Source organism: Mustela erminea, chromosome 5, assembly GCF_009829155.1.
Source record: "Mustela erminea isolate mMusErm1 chromosome 5, mMusErm1.Pri, whole genome shotgun sequence".
Classification (NCBI taxonomy): Eukaryota; Metazoa; Chordata; class Mammalia; order Carnivora; family Mustelidae; genus Mustela; species Mustela erminea.
Window position 1 is genome coordinate 1,247,641 of NC_045618.1, and position 21,661 is coordinate 1,269,301.

Below are 21,661 nucleotides of genomic sequence, written 5' to 3' on the forward strand. Positions count from 1 at the left end.
CGAGCTGAGTCGTGAAGCATATATGGGAGCGTCCAGGTGAGCGAACAGAGACAGGGCATCGCGGCCCACGGGGCAAGCGTGCGACCGGGTGCGAAAGGCAAGCGACACCCGCACCGCTCAGGGAGGGGCACAGACACACGCATCCGCGGAGGGGGCCTCCTGCAGGAGAAGGCAGCCGGCCGCTCCCCATTACCTGTAGGCCCTGAATGGCCAGACTCCCAGATTCACGCTTTGTAAGGTCACTTGGACTGGAGTTTGGGAAACAGAGGACAGTGCCAGACTGTGGGCAAAAGAGGCCAAAAGTGGATCAGGATCCTGCAAAGGCTGCAAGCCTGGACCCCGGGAGTGAGGGGACGGGAGAGGGGTTGGGACGGGCGGCAGCGGCACTCCAGAGGTGAACGCCACAGGCCCCGGCACAGGCGGGGCGCAGGGGTGAGAGCAGCGTCTAGAAGATGCCCGGTTTCCGGGCACGAGCAAACCTCCTGCACAGAATCCCGGCTCCCACGCTGGGAGGCCATCTGCCAGCCCGCAGCCCATGGCGCGGTTCATTTCCAAAGCAGACATCACAAGCAAACAAGGAATTTCTAACCCATAGGACATTAGACCTTAAATCCTAAGTGACCGACACACAGAGACACGGAGATGGAAGTAAAGCATTTAAATCCGAAAAGGTCTTGGTCTAGACTGTCAAGAGCTACACAGACATGGACTCACAGGGGGAGCAAATGAAGTCACGACGAAGTGCTAGAATATTCCGGGAAAACTGTGCACACACGGACAGGTCAGTGAACAGTCGCTGAGCCTGCCCAGCCTGTCCAAGACTGAGCAGGCCCAGGACAGGACGCGCTGAGACCGTGTCCCCATGGGGCGAGATCCCCGGCCCTCACCCTCGGTTGGGACCACAGCGCCTCCCCAAACGCTGCAGAGACTTCCTGACACGTCGCCAACCAGCAAGACAGGCTGCAGATCACGCTGTCATCGCCTGCGTTTTTATTCACGTCCTGCCCGGTTTGGGAAGGTGGTTTAGCATCAGCGACACTGGAAAGCAGGTGGTCTGGGACACAGCCGGGGCCGCGGGCGTCAGGGTTTAGGGGGACGGCTCTCGTACAGGACTTCGTCCACCTTCATGTCATTCTCGTCCACGGGGACCTGCAGGCAGATCTGCTCCCGGAAGGCCAAGGCCATGGTGTAGGGCCCCACGTCCTGCTCCCGCAGACAGCGCTTCAGGTACGCGTCATAGTAGCCCCTGCCTCTCCCCAGGCGGTTCCCGTGCTCGTCGAAGCCGAGACCCGGCACGAAGATGAGATCGAGGCCCCCTGCGGGAGAGAGGAGCACAGGTGAGAGGGTGAACGGTTTCTGGAAGAGACGGACCCCTCAGGGTCTGCGTTCCGCTGTGGAATGACATCTACCCTCTCCTCAACTGATGAAGAAACACACGACCGCTCTAGAAAATCCGGTGAGCACAGGTCAGAGAATCCAGGACGGACACTCAGCGGCTCCGGGAGCCCATCCCCATGTCTCCAGGCTTTCCCCTGTGTACACCTCGGACGACGTGGGTCTGCACCGTGGAAGCCCACGGCCACGTGGATGTGTTTTACAATAGGGGATAGTGCTGTAAATGCACTTCCTTGTTCTTACAATTTTCTTGACAATGTTTGCCTTCCTCTGGCTTAGTGCATTGCGGGACACAGCGCACCACAGAGAGCGCGCGAAAGACGTGATCGCCAACTGTGTGTGTCAACGGCAAGTCCTCCGGGCGACAGGCCGCTACTAGCAGGTACGCTCTGGAGGAGAAGAGAGTCCCACGTGGATCTGCGGCCACATGGGGAGGGTGGCACCCCCAACCCCCGAGTAGTTCAAAGGTCAACCATATGTAAAAAAACGCCAGATTCCCAGACCCCATCCACACCCACAGAGAGTTTCCTTGGATAGCGACTAAGAACATTTTTTCTTTCTTTTTTAAAGCATCTCTGCGATCCCACACACCGACCAGGTTGGGGAGCCAGTGTCCCAGCACCGTGACAACTGGAGGGGCGAGAGAGGGTCCGAGAGAAGCTGCAAGGGACGGAGCTGTCCTCCACGTCAGCAATCAGGCAGATGAGGACAGCGGTGGGGGGCGCCAAGGCCTGCCTGGCTGTCAGCTTCCCCGGACTCACAGGAGAGCAGGCTTCAGCCCAGACAGGGACATTTTAAAGGTACAAAAGGGGGCCTCAACTGTCCTCTGGCTGGAATCCTGCCAGGGAACACGGGGACCAGGAGTGGACACACATGATCGAGACAAAGCAGGTTGCCGGGGCTCGGGGTGCAAGGCAGGGTCTCGGAGGCAACAAAACGCCGGCGACTGTGAGGGGTGTGGGGAGGTCCGTGAAGGAGGCAGGACAGACCGCGACGTGAGAGCTGCTCGGATTTGGTCAGTCCCACTGGGGGCCCTGCTAGTGTCCGGCAGCAAGTACGTGGGACAAATCAAGAGCCACCGCACAAGCCCGACTCGGGGCTGGGCCCAGCGGCCTCCCCTGCTGGCTGCCTGATGGCTGTGTGGGAGCCTCTGGGCGACCTCGAGCTTGGCACGGACACACTCCCCAGGCAGCCCGCTGCCAAGAACGTCCCAGCTTGGAAGCCGTGACTCCTCGGGAACAGGGTGTTCAGGGAGAGGTGCTCAGACTGCCGGCCAGGCTGGCCCCCCGAGGGCCGCAGCTGCTCTGACTATGCGCAGACGTGCGGGGTGAGCCCAGCGCACACCTGCCAAGCGGTGCCTGCCAGAAGCCCGCAGAGCCCGCCTCCGACCGCTGTCGTGACCTTCCGTGTAAACCGGCTTGTCTTTCCTGGCCAAACCTGCTCGCGGGCCCTGGTCCCCGACTTTCCCTTTCTTCCCTGACCCCGGCCGGCTCCTCCTCCTCCCATGGGATGAACGGGGGTGCATGCACGGAGACCGGGCTCGCTCCGGGTCCTCCCGTGTTGCCAGAGCACGCTGGGGCGGAAAGCTCGGCTCCGTCATCTACACACGCACACATGCACGCAAACACACGTGCGCACACGCACGTGCGCACACACACACACGCGTGCGCACACACATCGTTTCCCAGGCTCCTGCCGGAGATGGAGCTCAGCCAGGATAAAACGAGCGAGTGTGTGACCCCCATCCCCGCAGAAGCTCTGCCAACTGCCTGAAAGCAACAGGGACAGGGACAGGCCGTGTGCCGGCTGGTCGGGAAAGGACATGTGGGAACCTTGGTGGGACCTGGGTGTTTAAGGAGGTGCCAGAACTGGGTTCAGGTATGTTTCAGAAAGTAAGGGAAGGTCGCAGGAGCAGAGTAACAGGGGCGGGGGGTGGGGGACACAGATAGGGCAGAAGGACCCCGTTGAGGAGCAGGGGTCACGAGAGAGGAGTCTGCCAGGTTGGGGTATGAAGGTTCAGGAGGTAGAGGCAAAGCGACCCCCTCAGGTTGGCAGAAAAACAACAAACAACCCAACCCCACCACAGACAGAGGACCTGAGCAGACAGTTCTCCAGAGAAGACCAGAAAGGGCCGAAAGACACGTGATCTCCGTACATTAATTTTGTATCCGGGACCTTACTGTAACCGTTTATCAATCCTAGCAATTTTCAGCTGGAGTCTCTCGGATTTTTATATATGGTACCATGTTGTCTGCAGACAGTGGAGGCTTTACTTCTTCCACACCCGTGTGGATTTCTTTCTTTTTCTTGTCGAACTGCTGTGGTTAAAACACTCAGTACTACGTTGAATAACGCTGGTGAGAGGGACATCCTCATCTTGTCCCTGATCTTGGGGGACAAGCTCGCCGTTCTTTCCCACGGACGGATGCTGGCCGCAGGCTTCTCCTCCACGGCCTTCACCGTGTGGAGGTTTGTGCACGCAGATCCACTTTGTTTAGAGCGGTCATCGGGAATACGTGTTGGATTTTGTCAGAGGCTTTTTCTGCAGCTATCAGGGTGGCCACGATTTGTATTCTTCATTTTGCTCACGTGAGGGCCATGTGCGCTGACTGGGGAGTACAGAGCCGTCCTCCATACGCCCCGGGATAAATCCCACTTGATCTCCAGGAGTGATGCTGTTACTGTGTCGCTGAATGTGGTTCACCAGTTTTTGTTGAGGACTTTGGTTCCTGTTCATCAGGGATCTCTTCTGTGTCTATAGCGTCTTTATCTGGGTTTGGTAGGAGGGTAATGCTGGCCTCTCAGAATGAATCTGGAAGCATTCCTTCCTCTTTTTTTGGAACATTCAAGGACAGTAAGTAGTAACTCGTCCTTAAATGTTGCATAGACTTTCTTGTAACTCATCTGTCCCTGGACTCTTGTTTATTGGGAGTTTTTTGTTTTTTCTGTTTTGTTTTTTTGTTTGTTTGTTTCATTTTTGTTTCTGAAGTAGGTTCCATGCCTAGAGTGGAGCCCAACACCGGGCCTGAACTCACAACCTGACCATGACTGAGCTGAAATCAGGAGTTGGACACTCAACCAACAGGGCCACCCAGGGGCCCCAGGGGGCAGCTTCTTGTTTACCAACTCAATTTCATTACTAGTAACTACGCTGTTGAGACTTCCTGTGTCTCTCTGATTCAGTTTTGGAGCTAAGAGGCACAGAAGGAGATGTTCGACATCACTCGTCACCGGGGAAATGCAGATCAATACCTCAACGACACGTCACCTCACGCCTGCTGGGATGGCAGTTTAAAATGCCGCATATAATGAATGTTGCTGAGGCCCTGGGGAGACGGGAACTCTGTGCATCGTTTCCGGGAGCATAAGAAGGTGCAGCACCTATGGACGATGGTGCAAACCTTCCCTACAAAATCAGAAGTGGAACAACTAGGTGTACTAGCCACAGAGCGCCCGTGGAACGCGGGTCTTGAAGAGGGCTTTGGGACCCCTGCTCAAAGCAGCCTCCCTCACAACAGTCCAGAGGCAGAAACACCCAAACGTCCGCTGACAGCTGCGGGGACAAGCACAGGGAGGCTCACGCACGGGGTGCTACCCAGCCATGGAAGAAAGGAGCCCGCACCTGCTACGGACGTGGAAGGCACCAGGTTAATGAAATAAACGAGGTGCAGAAGGACAAGTACCGCAGGAGTCCCGCGCAGGCAGCATCTGGGGTGGCCGAATTCGGACGTGCTGTGGGGTCACGGGAGCCGGGGAGGAGAAGACACGGGGCTGCCCTGGGTGCCGGCCTCACCAGGCAGGACGAGAAGACATGGCTGATGCCTGCCGTCCCACACTGTGCCCAGAGCCAACGTGGACGACACTCTGAAAATTCTGTTGAGAGTGGCTCTCAGGGCACCTGGGTGGCTCAGTGGGTTAAAGCCTCTGCCTTCGGCTCAGGTCATGATCCCAGGGTCCTGGGATCGAGTCCCGCATCGGGCTCTCTGCTCAGCGGGGAGCCTGCTTCCTCCTCTCTCTCTGCCTGCCTCTCTGCCTACTTGTGATCTCTGTCAAATAAAAAAAGAGAGAGAGAGAGAGAGAATGGCTCTCACGTTATGTGTTACTTACCACATTTTTTAAATGCAAAGATACCAAAAGGAAAGCCAGGAGGAAATCAAGATTGCCGCCCAGTCAACACGTGAGGAAGGGAAGCCAGAATTCCAGAGCGCGCACCTCCAGGCCACTAGAAGGAGAGAAGGAAGACAGGAGGCAGCGAGGCAAGAAACTACCTCTCTCAAGTCCCTTGCAGTCCAGGTGGTCTCGCTCCCCCCAGTGTCACAGCCCCCACGTGCACTATAGCCCTCACGGCGCTCCCCTGGGTCTGGACGGAGGAGGCAAAGGGCCGGGAAGACGGCGAGTGTTACCTCGCACGGTCGCTAGAAGCGAGCTCTACGATGAGTAAGCCCGGAGAACGGCTCCGGGACTCTCAGGTGACAAGAGGCCGCAAGGGGGCCCTTCTCGGGCAGGAGTCCGACAATCTGTGTGGGGTGTTGCTGCTGGATCCGCGGCCAACAGGATGGGTAGCACGACTCCCTTCAACCGTGGGGTCACCTGCGGTCCCGGCTCCACCTCCTCAGAAGCCCGCCCTGGCCTGCGTCTACGTGACGAATCCAAGTGTCTTCCTGAAACACGGAGACTCCTTGCTTGACTTCATCTGTCTGCTGTTGCTACAAGTTCTTCCTGTGTCCTCCCCATCGTCCCATGCGTGCCCCCACCGCCCCCACGCACACCCTGGGCTGCGTCACGCTGTCACAGCACGGTCCTGGACGCTTTCCCTCCCCAGAGGCAAGACCCTGACGAGGCCTGAAGGTCACGCACAGGTCTAACGAGCTCCCCTTGGACCCACCGGTCCGACCCTGGGCCGTCCCCACTAGTGGGGGACCCCAGACCCTCCTGAATGCCCTGCAAGGTCAAAACCCGGCAGGGACAGCAGGAAAAACGCTTGGTCTGTGCACAAGTCCTCCAAGCGCCTCTGGTGGCTCCATTTTCACCGCGGGCTCCATGCGAGAGGGCAGTGACGTAGGACTCCACGCGCACGGAGACCCCACCTGATTCTGCTCAGTCGTGCGTGCCTCACAGACAGCCCCGCCGCACCGGACTGCACCTGCCGCTCAGAAGGTGCGCCCCATATGGCCCGAGACTGCCCCACACAGTCATGAAGGTGGTTCTGCGCTCCAGGGCCAAGGCTGAGCTTCAGACCCACAACCTGCGTCTGCTCAGACCAGGGCTCGCCTCCATCTGGGCGGGCTCTAGACCGCCAGTGCCCCCTGGAGGCAGTCCACGGCGGCGACTCTGAGGTTCCTTCTCCATAGCTCTGCCTCTGTGAGGCTTTCCTGCTTCAGTCCCGAGCGGGGAGAAGCAGCTGGAAACAGTGCCCGCCGCAGAAGGCTGGCCAAGACCGTGAGACTAGGTGATGCCTGTAAATGCCTCCGCCCAGGGCCAGGCCAAGCTGCGTCTGATGAGAGGCTGTTGCCAAGAGTGCTCCTTTTCTCATTAAGAAATGTCAGACATTGTTGCTCGAGCCCGGTAGCCGGGGAAGGGGTGGGGGTCTGCAGTCTTCCGGGGGATGCTCCAGCCGGAGCCTTCCCACCTCCCCTTGGAAGGGGATGGCACCCGCGCTCTCAGCTCCGGGCATGGAAGGAGACCGGGGAGGGCTCTGTGCAGAACATTCCCCGTACAGTCAGAGAATAAACAATCCAGGCTCGCGGCCACAGGGTCCTTACAACGACTTAACTCAGCCCGTGGTCCAAAAGCAACCACGGACAGTCCGTGCACTAACGCATGTGGCTGTGCTCCAGGAAGGCTTAATCGAGGCCAGTGGCAGGTCCGCTGTGGCCCGTGGGCTGCTGGCTGCTGACCCCGCCCTAGAACATAAGGGAGGAGTTTCAGGGAGAAGGGACCGGAACGCTGGCAGTCAGGACGAGTACGGTCAGGACAGGAAAATACGCATTAGATTCGGCCACGATGAAAGCACAGGGGCGAGGGTGCATCCAGCGGGGACACGAGGACAGACACAGGGACACACGGACAGACACGGAGCTGCAGACCTTCATGCACCGAAACAGAAAGAACTAGGCCCAGAAAGACAACGAAGACAGAGGGTTTCCTCGGTGCCTAGACGGGGCCCGGAAGCACCGCGCTCGGTGCTGAGGACAGTCCACCGGCGCACGGCGTCCTTGTTCTCCCTGGCCGTGGAGGCGGCAGCTGGCCGCGGACCCTCTTTGGGCGCCCTGACCTCTGACTCCTGCCCTGGGTGGCCTGTCCTTGCCCTAATCCTGCAGAGAAGGCTGGAAATGAGGAACCTCAGAGCCTGGGAGCCACGCAGCGCTGTTTCCTGCCCCTCTTCTCACTAGCGCAGGGCTGGGCCCGAATCTGCGGGCCGCCCCCTCCAGGTGCCACCGCACCACCGGCAGGGTGCCCGCCTGCACCAGTCTGCCCAAGCGCGCGGTCCTCCTGCAAGCCCAGCAGGCACCCGCCTCCAGGCCCTGCCTGTCTCAATCCCCCCCAAACTCAGCCTTTGTCCTGACTCCCCTTGCTCAAAGCCTTGAGTTAATCAGAGTCTCTCAAAGACAACATCCAAGTTCTCTGACTGGGTCGGGGGCGGGACCCACACACCTCAGCCCCATCACGGCTCCAGCACGGTCTGTCCTGAAACACGGGCATTCCTGTTACAAGAGAAGGGCCCACCGCCCCACAGCCCGGCCCCATGAGCTCCTGCGGGCCAGTCTCGGCTCCTGCTATGCTGTTCTCCACGCGGGCAAGGTCCTCTAATCGCTGTGGTGACCTGTCCGGTCGCGACAGTCCCAATGTGCACAAACCTCAGTTAAACGTCCACACAGCGCCCCCTGCCCATGAACTGCAGTGTGGCCTGCCCTTATCCGACACGGCGAGGAGGGGGAGGAGTCCCTTCCTTGCCTTCTGAGGACAGTTGTCTCCTTTTCCCAGAACGATGCCAGGTCCGGTTCTATTTCCTAGGAGAGAAGCCAGAGTGCGGACAGAGTGACGTCTGACTAGATCCAAGTTGTCTCTGTTTGCGCCTCCCATATACGGACTCTTCCCCACAGTCCAGCTTCTAGAAGGGAAGAGAGGGAGCAGGGGCTCCGTGTCTTCCTCACCCACGATGGGGCAAATGCCATGCCACACACCAGGGAGAGGGGGTGACTAGATCGGCTGCTCAGTACATCCGCAGGGTGAGGGAGGAGGCCGGGGCTCACGCGCCCAGTTCACGAACAGAGACCCGAGCTCGGTGCTCAGAGAACCTAAACACTGCCTTACGGGCGCTTTGCTCCAAAGAGAAACAACTGAGGGCTGCCACCTGGGGGGCACCGCTCCTGCAGCCAAGGGCACCAGCAGGGCCAGGCACAGGGATGGAGGAAGCACCAGGAGGGCCGGTGTGCAGGCTTCTGGGGGGCTGTGGGGCCTGAGTCCCAGCGCCAGCTCGTAGTAGCCGGGAGACGTCCGTCAAACTGCATCGACCAGAAACCCGAGGTGGACAGCACATGAGGACGTAAAGAGTTTCTCAGCTATTCAAGCCACATGTCAACTTAACCGGTGGCTGTGAGCAGAGTCCCTGGCCCGTAGCTCATGACAGACAAGGAGCCAAAATCCTGAAATAAAATCCAGAACCAGAAGTTCAGGAGGGCTCTTGCCGCAGAACTCTCAGAAATCGATACCAGATGCTTTGAGCTCATTGGGGTGCCTCTGAAAAAACAGAGGGACACAGGAGCCCTCCCCTGGGTCCCCTGTCCTGGTGCACAGGGTCCCGCAGTCAGACGCGGGCTGCCCTACAGGGACGCCGAGGAGACCACCTCGGGCAGAGAGCCGGCTGTACGCTGTAAACGCAGCGCCGTTCACCCGCCCTGCTACGTCACAGGCCATTCTGGCCCTTTGGGACCCTCCATGCAGAATCAAATATACTGTAGTAAAAGCCATCTTTTTTTTTATTAGAGCACCTGGGTGGCTCAGGAGGTTAAGTGTCTGCCTTTGGCTCAGGTCATGGTCTCAGGGTCATGGGATCGAGTCCCGTGTGGGGCTCTCTGCTCCGTGGGGAGCCTGCTTCTCCCTCTACCGCTCCCCCTGCTTATGCTCTCTCTCCTCCTTTCTGTTGAATAAATAAATAAAATCTTTTTTTTAAAAAAGATTTTATTTATTCAGAGAGAGTCACAAGCAGAGGGAGGGGCAGAGAGAGAAACCCGAAGCTGACTTCCTGCTGAGTGCAGAGCCCAACACGGGACCCACTCTCATGCTTCTGAGATCGTGACCTGAGCCAAAATCAGGACTCAGATGCTCAACCGACTGAGCCCTCCCCAAGCACCCCAAAAATCATCTTTGAAAGACAATCGTCTGTGATTGATCATTTCTGTGTTGTTAATCTAAAATCCACTCTTTGAACACAGGGCCTAACGCTTATGTCAAAATACAGAGACTGTCCTTGTCACGGGAGCACGGGAGCCCACACCGGCCATGGGAGCCATTCCCTCTGTGCCCCCAGGCAGGCCACCGCTCATCCGCTAACGAGGTCTTTAGGATATAAGACAGTCTCTGCATGCCTTTGAGTTAAACCTAAGTGTTGATGAGTTCCAGGCTTTCATTCAACCCCGTGAACACGGACTACGTGTCCAAATGAACAAAGTGAAGATGACGGGAATCAGACTCTTCTAGAAGGGCCAAAAGCCAAGACAGAAGCAGCGTGGGTGGTATTTGGTGACGGAGCTGCTGAGAGTGTCACCGACGGCACCCCCTCCCAGCCAACCCAGGGAGCCTAGAAAACCTCAGGGACAATAGCACAGAAGCTGAGCTAAGGTGAACTATGAAGGCCGATCAGCCCCTAGAATACGGCTGAGCCTCTTCAGGACAGCTCGGGAAGGGTCCAAAGAAAACCGGCGATAGGGACCGGCTCTGGAGAAGCAAACTGGGGGGGAGGAGGACCTCCCTCATCTCAGTCCGTCCTTCTGCTGTTTGGATTTTTTACCACATTCGTAGGTAACCAAAAATTTTTAAAAGACTTATTTATTTGAGAGAGCGAGCGACAGAGAGCATGAGTGAGGAAAGGGACAACGGGAAAGGGAGAGAGAGAATCTCACACAGGCTCCCCACTGAGTGCAGAGCCCGGCCTGGGGCTCGATCCCAGGACTCCAAGATCACAACCTGAGCTGAAATCAAGAGTGAGATGCTTAACCAACTGAGCCACCCAAAAACCCTCCCCCCAGATATTTTTTAAAAAACCCTTTGGAAGTATCGACCCTCAAACATTTCCAGGACGAGGGCCTCGGAGGCCATCTGACGCGGCAGGCGAGCGTCCTTCCAGAGAAAACACCGCGTGGGGACACTGACCTACCAGTGACTTGCCAAAGAAAATATTGCTCAAGTTGCCTGTCTCCCCCTAAAACTCGGTGTCCTCTCCCTAAGATAGAAACCATACCACCACCTGAGGCGGGGGTGTCCAAACAAGCAGAGGCGGCACGGGAAGGAGCTAGCAGGTACTCAGCAAACACACGGTTGGTAAACTCTGGGCACGAGTAACCCGTTCTCTTCACAGTGACTCCGAAAGTCACTTCTCCAGGAATGCAAACACGTGTAACAGGAATGCTGGGCCAGGGGAGGAGGGGTGACTCTCTAGAGCCACCTGCTGCCACAGTGAGAACCGTGCAGGCCAGAGATGCCCCAGGTCAGCCAGCACAGAGCAGGGAGCCAGGGCGACTCACAAACATGCCGTCCCCGAAACAGGTGTCCCAGGAAGCATGTTCCCCATTCCACCGGGGCCCTCTCTTTGCCCAGGCCCCTAGAGGAGAATCTGCTTACAAATCCAGGAAATTAGAGTCACTCTTTGACAACCCCATTTAAAAACCACGTAAGTGCCAGATGCTGTGCCAGAACATGACTGGCCAGATGACCTCGCAGTGTCTCCCCAACAGCCCCGGGAGGGCGGGAATTACTATCCCGGCTCTTCGGATAGGAAAACCAAGGCTCCAAGAGAGCACGCATCTGCCCAAGGCCATACAGGTGGAAAATGCGAGGGCCGGAGTGTGGGCGCTGATTTCCCAGGGCTTGCAAGGTGCGGAAGGTCTTTGTTCCCTGCCTGGAAGGATAAAGCAGACAAGGGATGTGCTCCTTACCAGCCCTGGTTGGGGGAGGGGAGTCAGTCCAGCGGACACAACCATGTCTCAGCCAGGTTAAGGTCATGGTGAGAGGCAGACAGCACAGTCGAACTGGGGAAATTCCAGCAGGGAGTGTGGGAGGGAGTGGTCGGAGGGCAGGCGGGGCTGAGAGGCCTCAGAGAGCGGCACGTTCCCCCACAGGGAGCCTTGGCCACCCCCAGGCCCGCAGGTGGAGAGGTGGGAGCGGGAGGGCAAGGCTCTGGGTACTGAGAGCTGTAGCCAGAGGGGCTGCTGGCCGGGATGGGGGTCTGGGCAGGGGAAGCACCGAGGGCAGGGGCAGGAGGGAGCAAACACCCAGCTCTCCCTCCCACGGCCTCTGGTTTCTGTCAGGGCCTCCCACAGGCTGAAGACCCAGAAGCCAGGACCAGGTGCCTCTGATGTGGTCCACGCAGGGGGACTTCCCCGGCACCAAGCAAGTGACAGAGACAGACAGCTGCTTGGGCGGGAGGGGATTTGCAATGGGACCCAACAAACAATTTATATGCGCCTGTGGTCCGTGCTTACTTCCGGGTTTGGGGAACTGGATGTGTTTATTATTTCTTTACATTCCTCGGCACTGCTTGAGTAAGTCTCATCTTTATCATCAGAAGAAAGCTCTCTTCCTTTAGAACAAGAAATCCTTTCAGAGCCCTTAGAAAACCTCTGCGTCTCCCTCTGAAAATGCGCTTCAAACACGTTTGCTTTTTTAGGTATATCCTTTACTGTATCGTAAAGCTGGCTAGCATGACGTACAAAAAATAAGCCCAAAACTTAAGAAATGACTAAAAGTCCTTAGGAAATGATCCTTTCATTTGCATTTCTCAAATCATCAATAGGACCAACAGCAAGTGAGGCACTAAGGACCCGAGAGGTGGCAGTGAGGTCCCCCCACCAGAGGACGGGGCTCAGCCAACCACAGCGGGGGTCAGATCTGGCCCATCGCCTGCTTTTGTAAACTAAGTTTCATTCTTTCTTTTTTATTTTATTTTATTTTATTTTATTTTATTTTATTTTATTTTATTTTATTTATTTGAGAGAGAAAGTGAGAGAGACTAACAGGGAGAAACAGACTCCCACTGAGCAGGGAGCCTGATACAGGCTCGATCCTAGGACCCTGAGATCGTGACCTGAGCAGAAGGCAGAGGCCTTAGCGACTGAGCCCCCCAGGTGCCCTGTAAATCAAGTTTCAATGGAACACAGCCAAGCTCCGCATCCACACAGAAACAGCAAGCTGCATGGTTACAGCAGATAACGGAGGGCGCTCGGAGCCCTAAATATTAACCACTGCGCCCTTTACAGAAACCATTTGCCATGCCTGCCCAGCTTTAGAACATCCCCTGTAGGTTACAAAGGAAAAATGGTAACAATGTACCCCTACGAAGGAGAAAGGGCAACAATGTACCCTTACAAAGAAGAACCCATAAGGGCTACTGTTAGAAAGGAGAAAGAGCAACGGTGAACCCCTACAAAGGAGAAACAGTAGCCCCAGGCAGCTACAAAGGAGAAACAGTAACCCTGGGGCCGCTACAAAGTTGCAACAGTAACAGCACAGCGCAGCTCCTCCCCACCCAGCAGATGCAGACCACAATCAGTCCTACTGGAGAAAGAGAATTAAACTGAACCCCAGACGTGCAGAAGGCTGTGTGGGAGATGGAACTGCGGCAGCGGCCTCATCCAAATGGCTCTCAGGGTCACATTCATTCTGGCTCCGAGCCTGTGACACTGTCCCTGCTGCTGGTCACCACAGAGCCCCTCGGAAGGCCTCTCCCACTGAGAAGACGCTGCGGGACATCCTGCGATCCCCGCTAACTTCCGGCAGCCTCCAGCCATGCGCGGCCCCTTGCCCACCTGCAACACCAGTGGACGGAACAATTCCATTTCTCAGCTCGGTTTATGAGCAAATCTTAGCGGTTTGGAGGACTTCAAGGACAATTCCTCATCCATCCGTGTGACACAATCAAGAAATAAAGGAAGCCAGCAAAGGAAAAGCAAATGCCATATGACAGCAGAGAAACGGCATCTTGGAAACAGCTGATTCACCGAGACGGGGAGCAGGAGGCTGTCTGCCAGGGCCCGGGGCTGTGGAGCTCGGGCAGAGGCTCCGACGGGCAAGAGGGAAGGTAGCCGAGGTCTGTTCCGCAAGGCTGTGCACACGTGGTATGTTCCCGAGCTCCACACGGAGAGGTGGTTGGCATGGCAAGCTGCGTACACTTTCACCACAGTCAGAAGCAGATGTAAGAGCTTGGCTGCTCAGGAAAATTCAAGCATGTGGGGCAGGTAGTTTGTCCCAGGCATGGGCCCTGCGAAGCCGGGCTCTGGGGACAGGAGGAGCCTGGTGCACGGGAGAGCCATGAAGAACGGTCCCTCCCGACAGGCAAACCCACATGGGTTTCCGGAGCTGCCTGTGCTATTCTCACTTTTCTGGAGATCAGCCCTCGAAGTGATCAGCCTGAATAATGACAGCATCGTCCCTCTGCCTCACAAACTTATTAGCAAGATGGAAACTTCTCCTGATTTCCGCCAAGTCTCTCGCCAGCACGTGAATGAGCACTTCGAAGTCCTGCAAACTCTCTGGCTCTGTACATTTTGCTAAAATAAACCACCCAGGACACAGTATCCCTTCACGACCCCGGGAGGACTCGTGGCCTGGCTGCCATGAGCCGTGGATCGCGGCCGACCGATCCCGCGACTGCAGGCCCGACATAACGTAACCAGGGGCTTGGAAACAACAGTCACCAGTGTTCACAGACGCCGTCTTCCGGCGGGTCCCAAGTGCCGTTCACACTCCAGCCACCCCTGCGACCTGCTTCTGGAAGCCTTCTGGTCGGGGAGTAACCTGCCTTCGGAGCCCTTCACGTTCCCCAACAGCTGCTACAGTGGCTGGACGGGAACGTGGCTCACCGGATGGACACAGTAACTCTCTGGACTCCAGGATCCAACACACCGACACACAGTGTGCACGCGGACGAGTGCGCACGTCTCACACCCCCACGCTGGGGTGACCTAAGTGACGAGGGAGGAAGCACAGGGGCGGGAGGAAGGCCAGCATCTGCGGAGAAAGGAGTTCACCCCGGCAAACCGGCGCGTGGAGGGGCGTCGGTCCGACCAGCCATGGAAGGCCGAGGAGGAGCCCGGCACGCCAGGATGGGGAGCCGGGGACGGAGGTCCAGGAACGCACGCAAAGAGCAGGGACCCGGAGTCGGAGCAGCAGGGAGTGTGTTCAGGGCCGGTGACCGGCTCTCTCTGGAAGGGCCCACCAGCGAGACATCTGGAAGCACACATTAGACCGCAGCGAGACACACCTCCGGTGACAAACCCACGTCATTCTGCGGGCTGAGCTGCTGACACCCGGGCTCAGCTTCCAAGAGGAAGACCAGCAGCCCCAGAGCCCAAACGGACTGCGGCAGAATCCGAACTCGCGGGGCGCGTGGGGGAGTCACAGAGGGAGAGGACAGCATCCTCGAGACCTCAGGAAAGAACCTGACTTTGCTGCCGTCCTAAACAAATTCTACATGGAATACCCCTAGTGAAGGAGCACTGGGCGGCTCCGTGGGCTGAGCGTCCGAGTCCTGATCTCAGGGTCACCAGATCGAGCCCTGCATCCGGCTCTGTGCTGGGTGTGGAGTCTGCTTTAAAAAAAATAAAAAATGTTCCTAGTTAAGCGATTTCATTCCTTGTTAAGATTTGTCACAAACCCGCCAGCTCCTCCCATGTGCCAACAGCACCATCTCAGCGGGGCTCCTGGGGGCGGCCTCCGCGGCCAGGCCTCCAGGCTACAAACCCATCCCTGGACTCCTTAGCCAACAGGAGAACTGGATTCCCCTCCAGCTCCCTGAAACCTTTACAAGGAGGGACACGCCCGCATTCGGGTAGTGCCTGCACAAGCCTGCACGTGTGACAGAACCACACAGAAGTGCGTGTACGTGTCCCGCACACTGTGGCGTGCGCATGTATACAGGTGACACGGAGTCAGCTGCAGTGGGACCCGTGTCCCGTGGTCACCACTCCACCACAGATCTGGGAGATGCCACCACGGGGGCAGGCTGGGGGAACAGAACCCAGCACCCCCTCCCCGCAGCTGTTTCTGTAATTTATTATTTCAAAATAACAAGTTTCCAAAATGTTCAGAAAAAGCATCTCCTGCTGTGACCTCCAATTCCAAGAATCTCGAACCAAACCAGCTCCCGACTACCTTGGATCTCACCTTCCTCCAACAGACCTCAAGCTCGAAGCACAACAGAGCATCCCCCTTGGCTGGGGTCTCCATGTGGCCGACCGCGGGCTGTGAGCAGGTGACTCTCCCTGCAACGCAGCCCCGGCCGGCCCGTCAGTCGGTGGGTCGCGGACCATGTGCACCGTGCCCGCGCCCTCCCCTCACTCAGCTCCTCCCGCGGGCCTGGATGAGCTCACAGCAGCGGCCAGTGAGGGACAACAGGTGTTCTGAGCGCGAGCGCGACTGCGCCCGGCCACCTTCCTCACAGTATGGTTCTAACTGTGCCGTTGCATCATGAGTGTCTGTCGTTCACCTCCTACGGGGTCTTGTTTACTAACTTGATTTCACCGTAAGTACGCACAGTCTGGAAAAAACACTGAGAACTTCGGGTCCCGGACCTCCCTGGTTTCAGGCGTCCGCTGGGGGGCAGGAACACAGCCCCTCGGCTAAGGGGGAGTGATCATAATGTATTCACTACTCTCCCGGACCCACACACTCTCCAGCCTGCCACACGCGTGTCCCGCCTGCCAAGTGTCTGTGCTCAGGTGACTCCTAACTTTCCTTCACGGCTCAGCCCACCATGACTTCCTTCAGCTGCACCCAATGCACGGGGCTCTCACGGCCCCCGAGCCCAGGGAGTGCTGGGGCTCACCACAGGCCGGAGTCCTGCCTCTGCCCTACAGATGACCCCCCTCCCCCCACCGCAGCAGACATGGACAAGGCGGCCGGCGGAGTAAAGGGAGGTTAGAAACTTCCCGAAACTCGGCATCACCCGCTTTCTCACTTTGTCTAACGTTGCCGGTGAGTGCACCTCTCACTTCCTGCCCTGATCTCTCACGACAAAGAACAAAAAACCTTCTTTCCCCTGCTTGGAGTCTTTGCTGGAAAAGATCACGGACTCCCCCAGCATGTGGAACCAAGTGGTTTCTAGGACATCCCCCCGACCTCAAAAGCCAGGCCGTGCGGAGAGGGCGTAGTTATGCCACTGCCCACACACACCTGCTAGTTTTCCATCCACAGCGCGACGAAGAAGGGACACTGGAACAAGGGTCATCCTCGCACCCAGTAATGCTACATTCAGGCAACAAAAGTTAGCTGTTTTTGGTTTGTTTCACCCAATTATTATAACCCAAGAGCTGACGTCATTAAGAGTCTCTAGAGAGCTACCCGGAAAAACCAAACAGCGTTTCCATCCCCCACAATGTGACTTCTAGGTGGGGCTACACATTTCTCTTCTCTGTGACTTTGGTTGCTGACTTTTACCGTCATCTGGGTTTTACAAGAACATCTGGGGTTTGGCCTCGCCCACATGCCTGTGTGACCTTGGATGGGTCGTTTCCTGTCTAGGTCTGTGCCTCCGGCTGCAGGACGGAAGGACTGAGTCAGAGGATCTCCAAAACCCCCTCCTGCCCAACAGCCCCCGGTGTGCTAGTTAAGTGAATAAAGGGGTAAGATGTGGGATACCGCAGATAAAACCACCTCGGACCCACACTGACATCTGCAGAAAACTGGGGAACCCTCAGCACCCATAAGTCCAACAGCCCTTAAGGACCCAGCCTGGGACACCTCACTTTGAACACATGACAGCAGCGATGTAAGCTTCTCATTGTATTACATTTTCTGGGTGCCTGGGGGGCTCAGTCATTAAGCGTCTGCCTTCAGCTCAGGTCATGATCCAGGGTCCTGGGACTAAGTCCTGCATCAGGCTCCCTGCTCAGCAGAGTCTGCTTCTCCCTCTGCCACTCCCCCTGCTTGTGCTCTTTCTCTCTCTCTTTCTCAAATAAATGACATTTTTTAAAAAATAAAGATTTCTAATATTCGATTTTCTAGGACTTAAGAAAACGTTGAAGAAAATAACTTTAACGTTGCTTCCAAGACTTTTGGTCCCATCTGGAAATGTGAGCCCACGCTCCTCAGCTTTCCTGCACAAGAACTTGACAACACAGTGGAAAAATATTCTACTCACAATAACAAAAAATACTAATTGACCAGGAATGCACTTCACAAGCAACAAGCAGAAACAGTATGACTCAAACCAAACACGTCTACAGAGGAACTCAGAACAGGCCTGGGACAACGGGGGAGACCGCACTCCTGCAGACACTTAAATGATGTAAAAAAATGTATTTCCCACAAACTAACCTCGAACTTTAACACAATTCCAACCAAGATCTCTAGAGGATGTGGTGAAGAAACGGACAAGATAATTTTAAAGTTAATCTCAAAAATGAAGGGTTCACAATAGTCTGCTACATTTTTTAAACTAAGAATTGTGGGGGCTGGACTCCCTCTAGCAGCATCACTGTGCGCTGAGGGGTCACACCTGGCCACACCGATAGCACGTCAGGTTTGGGACACACCCATGGAAGAGACCAACACATCCAGGAACAGACCCAAACACACAAGAATGTAGTCCCTGAAAACGGTGGCATTTCAAAGGAGTGGGGAGAGGGCACATTATTTATGAAATGTTGTTGGGACATCTGACTTTTTTTTTTTAAGTAAAAAATTAGGTTCCTCTCCTATACATGAACACATGTTCAAAAAGAATTAATAATTTTTTTTAAGATTTTATTTATTTATTTGACAGACAGAGATCACAAGCAGGCAGAGAGGCAGGTAGAGAGAGGAAGGGAAACAGGCTCCCTACTGAGCAGAGAGCCCGATGCGGGGCTCGATCCCAAGACCCCGGGATCATGACCTGAGCTGAAGGCAGAGGCTTAACCCACTGAGCCACCCAGGTACCCCCCAAATTAATATTTTAACATTCAAAAATAAAGTACTAGGATAAAATAAAAATTTTTATATTCTCTAGAATGTAGAAAGACTCCCTAAAAATGAAGCCAAATGCAGAAATTGTAAAGGAAAAGACTGATCTCACTAATAAGGTTTTAATCCATCCGTACCCCTCAAAAAAGAAACACACACAAAGTTAAGAAGAAAACGATAAAAACATTTACAGCATATACATGGCCGACTCGTGGCTAAATTTAATAAAGAATTGTTACCAACTGGAAAGGAAATGATGAACACACAAAAAATATTTACTCCCCAACATAAATGGGGCAAAGAATAGCACTTTACAAAAGACAAATTAGGTTAAAAAACACAAAGTTTAGAACAGATTTTGACATTTGCCATAACGAACATGTTACCCACTGCAGCTCTTCAGAGAAGGGAGGAGAGTAGGACGCGATTGGGGAATTCCTCTTGGTTAATTCTACGAAACAAAACCAGAAGCACTGGTGAGTCCACACCGTTACTTCTAGGGCTGAGAATCCACGCAGCACGGGTGGGCAGATACCCAGGCAGGTTTCTCCGGAGCCTGCCGCCCACCTTCTTCAACGTGCGGCCGGGTTACCGCCGTGGCACCCTGTCTCCTCCCAGCAGCGCCCCCCGGGGAACCAACCCCACCTCATGCCGAAGGCCTGGCTCAGCCACGTCCTCCCAGACTCCTCAGACCGAGAGCGCCTCCACCCCGGACCCCCGGGCGGTCCGGGCACACCCCCGTGGCGCCCCCGTCGCCAGGCCTGCGGCCAACGCCCCACAAGCGATGGGCATCACCACCACCGACAGCACCTGCTACGTCACGAGCAGGGTAGAAGCCTCACCCAGAGTTTTTCGTGCAGCCCTCGCGACGCCTCAGCGACGCCTCAGCGACACAGGCCTCGCCGTCTGCATCCCCAAATGAGGGGCCGAGACTCAGAGGGATGACGAGGTCTCCCGAGTCCCCTCGGCCAGTCCATGATGGAGCCAGGGACCAAACCCACTGCGCCCCCGCCCTCCACACAGCGGGCTCCGTCCTCCGCAGTCTGCGCCCCGAGGGCCCTGGACCCCAGAACTCGTGTGGCCTTTCCTTACAGGGCATCGCCCTCGACCGGCATACGGTAAGGGCTCACGAGCTCGTGGACGTTCATCGTTGCCGTGTTCGTCCATCCATCCCGGGAAAGGAAACGGCCCTGTTCTGTGCTGGAGGTGGGTGTGCAAAGCAGCCAGATGTGGGTGTGCGAAGCAGCAGATGTGGGTGTGCGAAGCCGCCAGACGTGGGTGTGCAAAGCTGACGGATGTGGGTGTGTGAAGCCGCTCAGACGTGGGTGTGCAAAGCCGCCAGAGGTGGATGTGCGAAGCCGGCAGAGGTGGGTGTGCAAAGCTGCTCGGACGTGGGTGTGCTACTTTGACGTGGGTGTGCAAAGCCAGCAGAGGTGGGTGTGCGAAGCCGCCAGACATGGGTGTGAAGCCGCACGTCCTCTCCCGGGAAGCACAAGGGACTCACCCACAGGACTTCTGCCCCCGTCCCCACAGCACAGCTAAGCGGGCCCGATGGAGCGACTTGCGTGACACGCGTCACGGTGCTCTCCAGGCCGCTGCTTATAACTTAGAAAACGGCAGCGGCCTGATGTCCATCAGCACAGGACTGCTGCGGACGGAGCACGTCGACGCTTCGCGACCCCTGACAACACGGAATTGATGGCCGCGTGTGGCCGTGCAAGTCGTTCTAAGTTTTCTTAACAAGTGAAAAACCGCAGAGCGGGATGCAGAGCGTCACGCTGCACCGACTTCTTAAGAAGAGCGCACGCAGACGACAGAGGGGTACCCTGCAGCTTTCGCCGCGCTCAGGTCTGGAGAATGGACGGGGCAACTCTGACTGGTCATCGTGTCCCTTGCTCGACCTCCAAAATCACAGCCCTGTGCGCGTGATCGCTTCCACGAAGAGCGAAGGAGCTGCTGCTCCGCCACATGGGCTCATCATCCACATCTGTCCTGCACTCACAGAAACGCCACACGGCATAGATGGGCCCAGCCGCCGGCAGCCTGACGCCCCGGACCTTCCCGCTTGCCCGCTTGCAAACCGTATCCTCACTGTGAGGCTGTGGTGGCTTCCACACGGCCAGGCCTCCTCCCCGCCGATGGACAGACAGTGTATGTAGGTCACACCTGCCTTCAGCACTTTTCGCTTTACTGCCAAGCCCAGAGAGGGTGCCCGAGAGGCCAGTCCTGCTGCGGGTGGCTCTTCCTTACGGCTTAGCGCTAGCGGACCATGGAGCCACAAACGCGAAGTTCATGATCGCCCTTGGAGGGCGAGACGGCCCAGGCTGCTGGGCGAGCGCAGGCTGAGGTCGTATTTCTAATTTCCCGCTTCCCTGGATCGTACGAGCCCCAAGAAAAGAGCGTCTCGCCGCAAGACACAGCCTCCCTTTCATCTGCTTTTTCAATGGCAAAAGCTGACGGACGGAGAATGACCTGACCCGCAGCCTCTGGAGTCGAGGAAGAGGCGGACGCCCATTTCTGTGGACTTAGAGGCTGTTTTCTCCTTCTAGCTGACCCTTTCCAAATTTATACTTACATTTTCTCCCTACATTTTGCAAACGATACTGATCTAAGAAATAATTTCAAAAACCCGGGACCTAAAAAAACCTCATGTAGATGAGGGAATGACCATCACTCTGGCCCATGTCTGTCAGTCTCATGGTCCACCCTTCGGCTCCTGCTTATAAAATCGGGGTTCACCCCAGCAGTGCAGAGTCCTACCCCACGACTCCCGAATCCACATCATCGTTTCCTGACCTCCAGATCTATGCACCCCACTAGCTACCTACAGCCACCCCTGGGGGCCCCAGAGCCCCCTCGACTGGGTTCGCTCCGGCTCCCCACCCCTCCCACGACCCCAGCTCGCTGAACAGCACCACACCCCAAAGCCGGGCTGTGCTCCAGCGGCCTGATGTGGTCTGTCACCAAGACAAACCCTGCCTGTGTCAGGGCCCACGTCTCCTCTCCGTCCGTCGAGTGGCAGCCACTATCCTCCTATTCCAGCACATTCCCTGCTGATGCCGCTCTGCGTCTCGGTGGGCTTTGTCTCCCCAGCCCGCCCCCTCCTAGG

At 56.5% G+C, this 21,661-nt stretch overlaps 1 protein-coding gene across 2 annotated transcripts in view; it reads right to left on the reverse strand.

Annotated features, from left to right (window-relative positions):
* Nucleotides 1–643: 643 nt before the first annotated feature.
* The window catches only part of LOC116590299 (5-formyltetrahydrofolate cyclo-ligase-like), a 35,207-nt gene continuing 14,189 nt past the window's right edge, over nt 644–21,661 (reverse strand). Inside the window, exon 3 of one of the 2 annotated variants that reach the window (XM_032341913.1) lies at nt 644–1,316. In XM_032341913.1, coding sequence (XP_032197804.1) covers nt 1,081–1,316 — 236 coding nt within the window. In that variant the 3' untranslated portion in view covers nt 644–1,080. Of the gene's footprint in view, nt 1,317–18,671; nt 19,004–21,661 lie in introns of those variants that run through there. The other variant, XM_032341914.1, reaches the window with a different exon arrangement.